The 13,073-nt window shown below is 51.8% G+C and overlaps 1 protein-coding gene across 1 annotated transcript in view; it reads right to left on the bottom strand.

The window, feature by feature from the left end:
- PRSS12 (serine protease 12) overlaps positions 1 to 13,073 on the bottom strand; it is a 59,743-nt gene that overhangs the window by 4,287 nt on the left and 42,383 nt on the right. The window contains exons 7-10 of the mRNA XM_066233954.1: positions 10,750 to 10,955; positions 8,114 to 8,195; positions 7,434 to 7,556; positions 12 to 292 (exon numbers count right to left, since the gene is read on the bottom strand). Coding sequence (XP_066090051.1) covers positions 12 to 292; positions 7,434 to 7,556; positions 8,114 to 8,195; positions 10,750 to 10,955 — 692 coding nt within the window. The remainder of the gene's footprint in view (positions 1 to 11; positions 293 to 7,433; positions 7,557 to 8,113; positions 8,196 to 10,749; positions 10,956 to 13,073) is intronic.

Here is a 13,073-nt window from a genome sequence, read left to right as displayed (position 1 = left end):
GCCCCCCGTACCTGTGTCTCCCCATCCTGTGATGTAACAGTCGGAGGCCATCTTCTGCTGCCTCTCTCTCCGGAGGGGCAGGCAGGCTGGCAGAACGTGGCTGCTGAACCTGGCGCACCGCTGGCCCGGCCCCTGCAGTCTGACCAGGGCGATGTCGTAGTCACTGCTGTCCGGTTGGTACGCCCGGTGAATGACAATCTGCTGAACTCTGATTTCTTCCTCAAACTCCTCGGGCACCAGAGTGTGATAATCCCCAACCCGAACCACATAGTTCTGCGTGGTGTTACCGTACCTGAGAGGAGACAGCTGATCAGAGCTTCAAATGCGGAAAGCTGGTCACAGCCCCCCGAGAGGAGGCTCCCTGAGATATGGAGGCTCATCCCCCACACCATTAATGCCTCTGCAGTCACCTTCAGCCTCACTGGACGTCCGTCCTCTGACCCCACTACCTTTTCCATGTCGAGCTCATTCTGCTTTGACCTCGCTCTCACCGGGCGTGGATCCCACAGTCGCTCTGCAGAAACTCTCCACCCTCTCCCCTTCTGTCTGTCAGACCCCAACACCGGTTCATCCGCTCACCACCCCCTAGACTGCGGACAGGGGAAAAGGACATGTGACAGCTCTCATCTTCACTTTCTCCCCAAAACATGAAAGTCTTCAATGGATGCCAGACTTACACTTGAAGGTGAATTCGGAGAAGTTAGTGGTTTCTACTGACTGCCTAGCTCTGAACTACCACCTCCCGTTTACTCCTCTATGCTACTGGAAGCTGTAAGTAACTCAAACATCCTCACGGCCCCGCATTGGCCTCTGACACCTCTGCACTGTATCAAGCAGTTTATGCAGCTCAGAAACTGCACCATGCGGCAATGCTGACCCAGCTTACACACCCACCACGGAGCAACTGTCAGACTAGCAATCGCCTCCACTTCCCGCCAGCCTGCATTCAAATCAGCACCCCTCTCCAACACCCGCAGGCCTTCTGCACACTGCACCCGGAGGACGCCCTCTTGTGGGCTCCACTTCAAAATGGAGGTGTGAGTTAGAACTGCTGCACGCCCTGAAATGTGAAAAGTACTAGTCACAGGCAGTAATCAGATAACTAAGTGATTCTCACCTAACTGCTACTTCCTGTACACTGACATTGTCACTATATTATAAAGATTCAACATGCCTAATTCATGGACTGGGGTTTTAAAGCGAAACCCCAAGTGATGTATTACTTCTCTCACAATAACCGTGAACGCACCCTTGAAGGTGCTGATGGGGTGCGCTGTGTGTTTGTGACAGAGCTTTAAGAATTCCCTCGAGCTCCCTGTCTAGTAGCCATGTGTCCACTGGAGAACTTGACGTGTGCTCAGTCCGAATGCTTCAAGTATAAAAGAGGCTCAGGATTCTGAATACTTAGTGTGAAAAAAAAGATTCTATACATAATATCTCTATAGATCATTAATAAGAAAATCAAATAAGTCAATTTTTATATTTTACAATAATACTTTTGTTACACTAAGTTAAAACATATTATTAAAATTAATTTCACCGGCTTGGTCTTTTTATCTTCTGATGTGGCTACTAGAACATTTACAGCTACATACAGGACTTATATTTGTGACTCACACTAGGTTTCTTCTGGACAGCCCTGGTCTAGAGAAATCGCTCCACACCCCATTTTGTGATATATCTTTAATGCAGTCTCCTGTATTGCTCATAACTTTTAAGCTTGAGTTATGGGACATTCCTTTCATATGTCAACTTTTTATGTCCCTTAATTCCAATACTGTTCAACCTAAAGCAAAACAAAAAAACTCTTATGGCCACGTCTTCCACTCTTTGAAAGTGATCCGAGGTGGAACTGTAGTAACCTGAGCGTTAGAACCAGCTGTGTAAGCCTACTGCGTACCGCCTGCACAATGGGGCTTATACTCACCTCACCGCAGTGACGGAACGTGTGGCTGTGATGCTCACTGAGGTCCTGGGCGCCCAGCTCCCACGTGCCACTCCGCCTGGGCCATGGCCACGAAGGCATTCCTCTCCCACCCGGCAACGGCTCTTCCAGATGCCCTTTGCGAGGTCCCCACTGTCTTCGACCACAAATAAACCCATCCCTGATGGCCCCTGTCCACCGGCCTCACTCCTGCCTCGTTCCTGTGCCCATCACCTCAGCTGCTGAAAAAGTGCCTCACGAACCTGCTCGATGCCAGCAGTCTACAGCACCAGCCCCCCTCATCCCGACATGGCAGAAACCGATTCCATCCTAGTCTCCGTGGAGGACACCTAGAGAAGCTCTCCCTGCCCTGCTCGGGGCCTGGCCAGCCCGCTGACACTCCCAACAGCGCCATCCCAGCATGGCGGCGGGTTTGAGGACGCGCACAGGTGCGGAAGGCTCAGGGACCAGGTCTCCCTGCTCACTCACTGGGATGACTGCCTCAGGGACGATGCAGGCGGAGGCTCCTAACAGGACTAGGGACTTGGAAAACTCGCCGTGTCCCAGGCTACTCAAGAAAACATGCCGAGGAATCCTCTTTTGCAACATACGTTAAGGTCTTTCTAGTTGAGCTGCTGTTATTTTGACATACTTTATTACATTGAGGAATGTTCCTAGAATAAACATGTCACGTTCTGGCTGACACCCCGTCCGGCTGTTTGCTTTGCTGAAATGCCGTTGCCTCCCCTCCAGTGAGACTTGGACGGCCTCTCGGGCGAGCGTGGGCAGGCACGCACGGTGGTGCATAGAATCCAGTCTTCTGACTCCTCCGAGAGGCTCCAGTTAAGCAAACAGCAGTAAGAAGTCACTAGAATTAAAGATGGCACCATTGATGCAGGTTGCGGGGTCGCAACCTGTGTCCTCTCTGCACTCCCCAACTGCCAGCGGCAGCCTCTCACACCATGCCTGTGCACAGCTGCTCTGGTGTGGGTCTGTCCTGCTGCCCGTGTGGATGCGAGTGACCAGCAGGGACAGAGCTGCTGTGTAAACACTCCTAGCTACTGGGAGGGACGCACCTTCTGGGTAGAGCTGCGCACGGCCCCCTACGGTGCGCATTCCAAAGTGGTTTCAGCATGACGGATGGGAGCACCCGTGTGTCACCGAAGACTGAGTTCTGACGAGCTCTGCCATCGACAAGGTCCCAAAGGATATGTGTTAACCATGGGACACATGGTGATCTTTAAAGAAAGTCCTATGACTTCTGTGGCTCAGCCCTCTAATTACAAGGATCTAGACAGCTCTGATACTCACAGCTACAATCTCTGGCAGTTTCTAGCTGCTGCGGTGTTTCTAGGCAAACAGTCAAAACGATAAAATCAGATAAAGCTGTGTTCTTGATGAAATCAAACCTTCAGTAGAATGACAGAAATAAGAGAGTCCTGGCTCAGGCCGGATAGCTCAGTTAGATGGAGTGTCATCCCAAAACACCATCCAAAACAGGTTGTGGGTTTGATTCCTGGTCGGGGCACATGCAAGAATCAACCAACGAATGCATGAACGAGTGGAGCAACAAACATTCTCTCTCCCTTCCTCTCTCTCTCTCTCAAATCAGTAATTTAAAAATGAAGAGAGTCCTTGTGTTAGATACATGCTTTCCTCCAAAATAGTGTTTGTTACAGACTAAGTAACTGAAGGAAACAGTTTAATATTCAGGGATTTTCCTCTCAATTATATTGGTGCATTACCATAGAGACGGTGATCTCAAGATACTTGCAGTTGTGATTCAGAGTGGAAAACAACAAAAACAAGCAATTGAGTAAGAGTCATCAGGCAACTCCAAGAGGCTTCGCTTCTCCGAGTTTCCACGAGCAGAGGTACTGCCCACCCAAGTCTGTTGAGTCAGCTCTGGGGAGAGTATCAAACATGAAATGGCAGGCCCGGACGTGGTGAGTCCCCAGCTACCTCGGTGACCCTTGCTGTGTGTGCCCACAAGCAGGCCTGGGCTCCTCACACACATGCAAGCTGAGGGGGCCAGAGCTGCCCTGCTGGACGCTCTGCCAGCGCAGCGCCCCTGCCAAGACTGTTACGTGGAGACAGCATGCAGGCTGTGAGCGCCAGGCTGGGCCCGAGTCACCGCACCTGGGCTCACCCTCCCCGAGCAGTGCTCCTCCAGGGCTCCCACGTGAGGACTCTATCACACAGCGACTTCTCCAGGGGCGAGAGGGATCAGTGTCCCCTGTCATCATGTCACACACACAGCGCAGATGGAAAGAACAGCGTATCCCTTCCTGTTCAGACACTGCCCTAGAGCGCGGGCCTGTGCAGCCGCTGCCAGAATGAGGTGCGGAGAAAGCCGAGGAACCAGAACCACGGCCACCTGGAGTCCAGGAGCAGTGCACAGCAGACCCAGGGCCGGGCGGGGGCTAACAGCACAGCACGTCCATGCTCTATGGTGGCTGCAAGTCCACAGCCAGGACACCTGCAAGGGAGGAGACCTCTCGGGAGGACCGCTCTGCCCTGCACGGCAGGCGGTCTCCTCAGCTCCGAGCAAGCCTGTCTCCTTGTCAAAAGTCAGAGTTTCTGATGATTACAGGAGGGCTGTTTGAATCCAAGGTCCCCAAACCCAGAGGAGCAAACCTGCAGCTGTCCTAACCACTGGTGGCTGTCCTCGTGCCTGGTAGTGACCTTACTGCACTGAAGACGCAGGAGGCTGGGGAAGCCTGTGAGTGCTCTGCACAGCCGGGTGGACACTGTGCATCTGCAAACCCATTTCCACCCCCTCCTCATGTGCAGGGTGTCGGCGCTGCGCTACATACGAAGCACAGCCCACATCCCGTCAGGACCTGCACCTCTGATTTCTCATCAGCCGTCCGCATCGGTGGCGCGGACACCAGGGAGACATTCAGAGGAACACATGGAAGTGGTTGTCTGCTCCACGTCTGAAACACCGTGTCCTCCGAGAGTCCTGTGCGCTTCCACACCCCCCTGGCAGCGCAGCCCGTGCGGTCATCTGCTCCACGTCTGAAACGCCGTGTCCTCCGGGAGTGCTTGTACGCTTCCACACCCCCCCTGCAGCGCAGCCTGTCATCACGCAGCAACCACGCAGGAGCTTCCGCTGCGAGCCAAGGAACAGACTGACATTCCCTTCACAGACAGCAACGCGGCGACTGGACTGCCGGCTGGAGGTGCGAGTCTGGACAGGGCGGGCCAAGGGGGCCCTGATGACAGGTGAGCAAACAGCCCCAACCCCAGACCTAAAGACCTTCCGGAACCCAAGAGTCAGGTCGAAGGTTTCAACCTCTCAGGCAATTCTGGGGCAATTTCTCACTTTCTCGCTTTCCGCCTTGAACCCCTAAGTCTCTAACATCTAGACTTGAAGGACAAGGATTCCTGAACAGGATGACGGCCTGGACTGATGCTACTGCACCATTCTGCCTGAAATCCCTCCCAGCACGGCTCCTCCGGGACCCCACACTGCCCACCTCATCCGTCCATGGAGCACAAGCATCTGGTCCTGACTTTTACTGAGAATGATCTTCGATCCTTTTTTCAGACCCCAGCATCACAGTGGCCAGTGCTGGTTCTGAGCTTCTCAGTATGTGAAAGCCTTTCACGGACTCTGCAGACCTCTGTTCCTGATGGTGGGACATGAGGACCTTCGACGCACAGATGAGAGGACTCTGGCTCCCAGGGGTCGGGCCCACCTCCCCCGTTCACAGTACCACACTGTGTGAACCTGTCCAGTGTGCCCACCTCCCCCTCTTCTCTCCCCTCCCCTCCCATCTCCATTCTGACAGTCTCACAACCCCTCCCCGCAGGTCCCTCCACAGGGGTCTGAGCCAGCCACCGGGGTCCCTCCAGGAGAAGGCACACAAGCACAATGGCGAAGACTTCTCACACACCGTGAAGCACATGACAAACCCCTACACTAGTGCCTCTGCCCACCTGGACCTGTCCCAAACCTCTTCAGATGACCCCCCTTCTACCCTCTTCTTTCCAAGGCTCAAACACCTTGAGGGGTTTCCCACCGACTGAGTAAAACAGAACCCACTACCCCACATTCCACGCCTCTCCTGCTTCTAAGTCCCAGACTCCAGATCTGCAACCCTGACAGCACCATCCTTCATTCACGCCTGGTCCCACAGGACGCTGCCTCCCTGGCCTCTCCTTACTGGGCAGCTGGCTCTGCCTGACCTGGCTCTTCCTACCACACAGCTGGCTTTGAGCTGTCCGATGGTTAAAGAAATAAAAAATCAATGACAACAAGAAAAGAAATTTCTTATATTAGAACAGAAACCACCTATCTCCCACTAGCCTCTGTGGTATAGGAAGCAACAGGTAACCCGTCCGATCAGATTCACACCACCTCCCTGTCTGCTTACTCAACCAGGATGCCTCCACCTGTGTCACTGCTATACCCAGGGGCCATCAGCCACATCCCTGTACTCCACATGGAGGCCGTCACTTCTGGACGTGACGGAGGAGTACCCCGTGAAACTGAGTGGCACCGTGGTCCAGGACCCAGCCAGCGCTCCCGTGTGTACCCGACCCGACATGCGTGGGTGTCTGCTGCAACAAGTGTCTGTGGAAACTGCCTAACTATCCATCCATGGCGAATAAAGAAACGGGCCTAGCCTGACCACAGGAGCTAAAATCCAGGTGGTGCTCAGAGTGAACGCTGTGCCCACAAAGGACTGCAGACACACAGTGAGACCACAGGACATCACACTCGAGAAAATATAAAACAAGATTTTGCTCAGAAGAACTTTTGAACATTTTGGTACCCATTTTATTTATATCTTTTATTGGGCGTATTTTCAAATACACAGACTGAGAAGCACACCGTGAGACTCCCACACTCATCACCGGCTTCAATAACTCTCAGTGCTCTGTGCTCAGCGCCAGCCGGGAAGACCCAGGACCCAGGACCCAGGACCGCGAGAGCACAGGGCAGGGAGGGACAGCGCGGGCAGCCCCCTAGGAGCACTAGGGCCCTAGCTGCTGGTCTCCACTGAACGGGGGAGATGTCATGGTGGACTAACAAAATGTTTGGGACAAGAGAAAATAATCAAAAGGCAACCTGACCTTCCTGATGGTACAAAAGGAGAAATCAAAGACAAACCCTGAGACCCAAAGGGTCAACAACACTGAAACAGCACCCCTCTTCTCGGCCTTCCTAATTAGGTGACCAGAGGTCTCCACTAGCTCTCTGGGGACATGATGGCACCCTGGACACATTCTCGGGGAAGCACTAACGTAGCTGCCTCTCCAACGCCCGCTTTGCTCTCCTAAACCGAGACTATGCTGTGCCAGCAGGGAGCAGGCGGCGTCCTGGGGGCTCTCTGCCCCGTGCCCCCGTACCCCCCGCCTCCCTGGGCTGCTGGCACAGACGAGGAAGGCCGCACCTGGCCCTGACCCCGGCACTAGTACATGGGAGAGCAGGGGTGACAGGGAGGGACAGGAAGGGCTGGCACAGGGTCCTCTACACCATCCAGAAGGGGGTACCTACCTCTTGAAGCAGTGTGCGGCAGTCAGAACCCAACAGCTGCTCAGGAGCGTGGCCCCACACAGGAGTCGGCCGTCCCCATGGGATGACCTGAGCCGCAGCGACACCTGCCAAGGCCAGCCGCCCCTGCGGAGAGGAGAGAGTGAGCCCCCGTCAGCTTCCGTGGAGGAAGGAGAGCAGGACGCCCACAAAGTCAGTGACCCAGTCTAGGGTGAAAGGGCCCTCCTGCTGCGATAACACTCTAGAGGCAGGCTGAGTCCCCAGCACACCTCCTGAAGGGATGCGTGCTCTCCCTGCTGTCCCCTCCCCACCCACCGAAGCCCATTCAGTCAGCAGAGCGCTGGTTCCCATGAGCAAGTCCCCAAGTGGGAGGCTGACCCTGATGGGTCAGGGCTGGACAAATGCACTCTGTACGCGAGGACTCCCGCCCCCACTCATCTGCGGCTCTCCGGGGGAGGGGACTGTGTCTGCCACATACCGTTCCAGCTCCAAGTCCATGTCATAGAGCAGGGACATGAGATCATGTCCAAGGGCAGGGACGTGCTCAGCATGGCCGTGTTTAATTAGAAAATAACGAGTCAAGGACGTCCCGGAGAAGAGCAGAGAAGCCCCAATCTGTCACCCGTATGCACACACAAACACACACTCCTGTATCACGGGGATCACCGCTGAGTAATCATTACCTTAGCGAGTTGTTCCCCCCACTGATCCGCTTCTGCCGACGACGGTGCAGCGGCCGGAGTCCGCAGACAGACTGGAGCAAGGCTGAGGGGAACAGCTGTGCGTTACTGTCTCATGTAGCTGGGGCGGACACACACACCCTGCCGCTTCCTGCTCCACATCAAATGCCTGTCTCTCCACATCAGGGGGTACTCCTCTCATCTAAGCGGGGAGGCAGAACTCGCAGGCACTGCTCTCTGCAGCCAGCCCTTGTCCACCCATCACCCTGGTCAGCGCCCGCACCTCCTCCCCTGGGGCACACAGCAGTTCAGGGACGTGGAACAATCGCTTGCTTTACACATCCCGCCCCCTCCCAGCCCCATGTGCACCGGACCAGGGGAGCAATGTGAGTCCCAGGAGGTGACTCTGATCTGGGTCTGCCTGTCCTCAGCCTCCTGGCCCAGGATGGTTTCCTAGGCTCATTTCAAACTTCCCGGGTAACAAGCATCTGTCACCAGCATAACCAGAAAAGCTGAGTAAAGATATCTAAGGTGGTGCCCTAAGGAAGAAGCTGTCTAAGGCACGGCTGGTTTTCTAAGTGATTTCAGGAGCAGTCTGTGTAGGAGCGTTCTGCTCTTTGGAGAAGCCCAGGTGTGTCAAGGGCCGGCGTGCACTGCTCTCTGTGCAAGAGGAGAGTGCACCCTGAGCCCAAGGGGCCCCCTGATCTCAGAGGCATCTGTCATACTTTAGCCCCACCGGTGAGGACGTGAGTCTTCTAGATGACACTGCAAATTATAAGTCATTAGCAGAACATCAGTTTCCAATAATGCTCCGAGCCAGGCCAGCGTGTACCCTGCCAAGACAGGGGTGACGTAATGCTGAGCGCTAGAGGCTGAGCGACCAGGCGGAGCACATGGCCCCCGGGGCACAGCACCAGACTGCAGGAGAGCAGGACCCACTCACTGACATGCCGTCCACTGCCACGAGACATTTAAAAGCAGAGTGAAGTTCATTTATAAAAGGATCCCAGTGGACAGCCATGGCTGGAGTTTGAAACACCATAAAGTCACTAGGTCTTTAGCAGTAACCAAACACGTGTGAATAAGCCGGATTCTATAACCTTCCTAGCTGGTCTGAGACAATGTTTTTATTTGAACTACTGTAGCAATGTAGCCATGGAAATGTATCAAAGTAAAGACTGCTACAACTCTAGGAAGGTGTAAGAGCAGATACATAAATAATGGAGAAATAAATTGAAATACGGTGCGTCACAGATTAAAACAGGTTTACATGGAAATAGATGAGTAAAGCGTTTTACAATTATTGAATTTTTATGGGGTTTTTTTGCTTAAGAAATACTCCAAAGAATGTGATATTAGTTATATCAGTTATATGTAACTTTTAGCTGGATTTGAATTATTGAAAGGGATTTTTTTATATATATATATATATTTTTTTTACAGGGACTGAGAGAGAGAGTCAGATAGAGGGATAGATAGGGACAGATAGACAGGAACGGAGAGAGATGAGAAGCATCAATCATCAGTTTTTCGTTGCAACACCGTAGTTATTCATTGATTGCTTTCTCATATGTGCCATGACCGCGGGCCTTCAGCAGACTGAGTAAGCCCCGCTCGAGCCAGTAACCTTGGGTCCATGCTAGTGAGCTTTTTGCTCAAGGTAGATGAGCCCACGCTCAAGCTGGCAACCCCAGGGTCTCGAACCTGGGTCCTTCCGCATCCCAGTCCAACGCTCTATCCACTGCGCCACCGCCTGGTCAGGCTTGAAGGGGATTTAGTAATCCTAAATTATAATCAGTACTTAGGAAAGTTACTGGATCGCCAAATCATATTCATTACATATATGTATATAACCACATACATCTCAACGCACCACAAGCCGCTCAGTACTTCTCTCCAGCTTCGGAGAGAACTGTACTAACAACATCCACTGTGTTCACTGTTCTTTTAGGAAAAGCTGCTAGAAGGGAATTCAAATATAGATGCACAAAAATCCAACGTATCAAAACTGTGAACTTTTAATCCACATAAATAAAGAGGTTACTATTCTGCTCATAAAATATACCCAGTTTTCTCCAAAACAACCTGGCCTTCCTCTTCCTCATGTAAAACAGTATTTGTTCCACCGAAATTAAACCAGAGCTTTCAAGAACTCTACTTAAGTAGGACACATCTATTTCTGTGTTACACTAACAGGATGTTTCCCGTCTTCCTTAAGTTTTTAAATTTCATCGAATAAAATCTACAGAAAGTCATTTTCTTTCTGTCATTCACTTCAGAAATGCTCCCTGCTGTCTAAAATAGCTCAGTGACTAGACGAGCCTCTCTCATCCTCCTCCTTTCATTTCCTTCCTTCTTTTTAAGAAGTAAACGTCAGTTCCAGATCTCCCAGGACACCGGCCCCTTTTGACGGTCTCATCACAGCCGGAGAAGGCCGTGGACAGAAATGGGGCAAGAAAGGGGGCTGCAGAGAGGAGGGTGGGTGACCCACCTGCCCCTGCCCTTGCCCTTGCCCCTGCGTTCAGCGCACTGTCCCCGCAGAGCCACCCCTGCCTACCCTGGGGGCGTCTCCGTGGGCGGGACTTGCACTAACCCAGCACTGCTGAGCCTTGACTGCGGGCTGGAATTCCCTGACTTACCTTTATTCCTGTTACCTGCCGCTTTCTTGCCAAAGTAATCACAAATGACCCCGGCGTCTTCACTGTGACGGCAGTTGTGCCTTCCAATCTCCTGTGTGACGCAATCGGCCAGGGACCTCTCAAGGCCGGCACACTTCACATTATCCATATGGATGGGCCCCTTCCCTTCCCCAAAGTAGGCCATGGTCCGTGCTCTGGCCGGCCCCCTGGAAGCAGAGAAGGTCTGAGGACTGGAAAGTCAGCTGACCACGCATCTGAATAAATCACAACATGTGCCTTTCTTAAGGTGCTGAATACAGACTGCTGAACAAGGCAGTTAGTTCTCGGGGAAACGAGCTATGCATTTGACATATATATAAATAAAATGAAACCTTGTAAAGAAAAGGCTGTTCTGTTTTATCTTGTATACCAGAGGTCTTTGTGTCTGGAATGTATTTCTGTCTAGTGTGAGTATGAGATCTATATAGCTTGATTTTAGTCCCTATAGTAACTGTGCCAACAACTTCTGTTTTATTCATTTATTTGAGAGAGAGAGAGAGAGAGAGAGAGAGAGAGAGAAACATCGTTTTGTAAGGATTCATTGGTTGATTCTTGTATGTGCCCTGAGTGGGGGTCAAACCCACAACCTTGGCGTATTGGGATGACAATCTTCACTCACTGAGCTACCTGGCCAGGGCCTCTCGTGCCATTCTGAAGGGCATTTTACTTATGTATCAAGCTTATATGCACTAATGCTATTTATTGGTCTTTATAGTTCAGGAATCCCCAATCTTGGCAACACATTAGGATAATCTTTGGGAGCTTTTAAAACACTATAGCAAAACCTGTGTCTGTGTGTGGTGCCAGGTGGGGACGGAGTATCGGGGCAACAATTTGTAAAGGATGTGATTGACCACGGTGCTGGACACCTGAAACTGGTACAACAGAATATTGAATGTAAACGGTAATTTAAAAAAAATGAATACAGCAAAACCTGATCCCCACTGACCTCAAGTGAAGTAGAACCGTGGAGGGGACAAGCCCGGGTAGTGGTTCTGTGTCCCAAAGTGACTGTAAGGGACACCGCTGCTGCACCGTGTCACCGGGCTCCCTGCCCGGGCCGTGCCAGCACCACCCGGTCTGACTGCAGATGAATTTGGACATCAAGTCCCCTCCCCAGACTTCCCAGTTTCCCAGCTAGAAGTAGTCACAGTGTTCTGATTCTAAACTTCCTGCTCTGGGTTCACAGTCCTTTTCTCCAATGTTTCCTTGTCCTGTCTGACTTTCTTACTCAGAATGGCCAGAAATTGCTCATTTTATCAATCTTTTTTAAAAATGTGACTAATTGAGCCCTGGCCGGTTGGCTCAGCGGTAGAGCGTCGGCCTAGTGTGCGGAGGACCCGGGTTCGATTCCCGGCCAGGGCACACAGGAGAAGCACCCATTTGCTTCTCCACCCCTCTGCCGTGCTTTCCTCTCTGTCTCTCTCTTCCCCTTCCGCAGCCAAGGCTCCATTGGAGCAAAGATGGCCCGGGCGCTGGGGATGGCTCTGTGGCCTCTGCCTCAGGCGCTAGAGTGGCTCTGGTCACAACATGGCGACACCCAGGATGGGCAGAGCATCGCCCCCTGGTGGGCAGAGCGTCGCCCCTGGTGGGCGTGCCGGGTGGATCCCGGTCGGGCGCATGCAGGAGTCTGTCTGTCTCTCCCTGTTTCCAGCTTCAGAAAAATGAAAAAAAACAAACAAAAAACAAAAAAAAAATGTGACTAATTGCTGATATCTTTGGATGTATAATGTAAGGCAATTTGAAAATACCAAATAGGCATAAGATGAAGAAAATAAAAAAGTAACAGCATTCAGAAATGAATATTCCAAACAATTCTCAGCAGTTTGGGCGGGCACAAGGTTGAGAGCAAACAACAGCATGCTAAACATCTTCGTATTTTTCAGGCAGGAGTTACAATTTCTGAAACTGGTAAGATAATATGGCAGTGTGCTTGCTAAAAATGTGCAGAGAACTTCTAGTAAAACAAGGAGAATGCTGAACTTGCAGAACATTAGAGAAATGAAAGAAAGCAGAAAGTTGGGCTGCTTGCAAACCAGAAACAGAAGGGCACCCAAAGAACACATAATAACGCATAAAGTGCAGCATTGGAGTGGGTGGCGGGCGGACGGAACACGTAGGAAATGTAATCATTTTAGTCCTCACATAAACAGTAAGGGTCTACCATTTTTTAAGCTCTTTCACAGGATAATACTTGAATAAATATGCAGTTCCAGAAAAACGCCGTATCGGAACATATGCTAATGGAGTGACATGAAGTTCAAATAGAACGAAACTTCCTTTGT

The sequence above is a fragment of the Saccopteryx bilineata genome, chromosome 1 (genome assembly GCF_036850765.1).
Source record: "Saccopteryx bilineata isolate mSacBil1 chromosome 1, mSacBil1_pri_phased_curated, whole genome shotgun sequence".
NCBI lineage: Eukaryota > Metazoa > Chordata > Mammalia > Chiroptera > Emballonuridae > Saccopteryx > Saccopteryx bilineata.
This window is presented reverse-complemented; position numbering and strand designations above follow the sequence as displayed.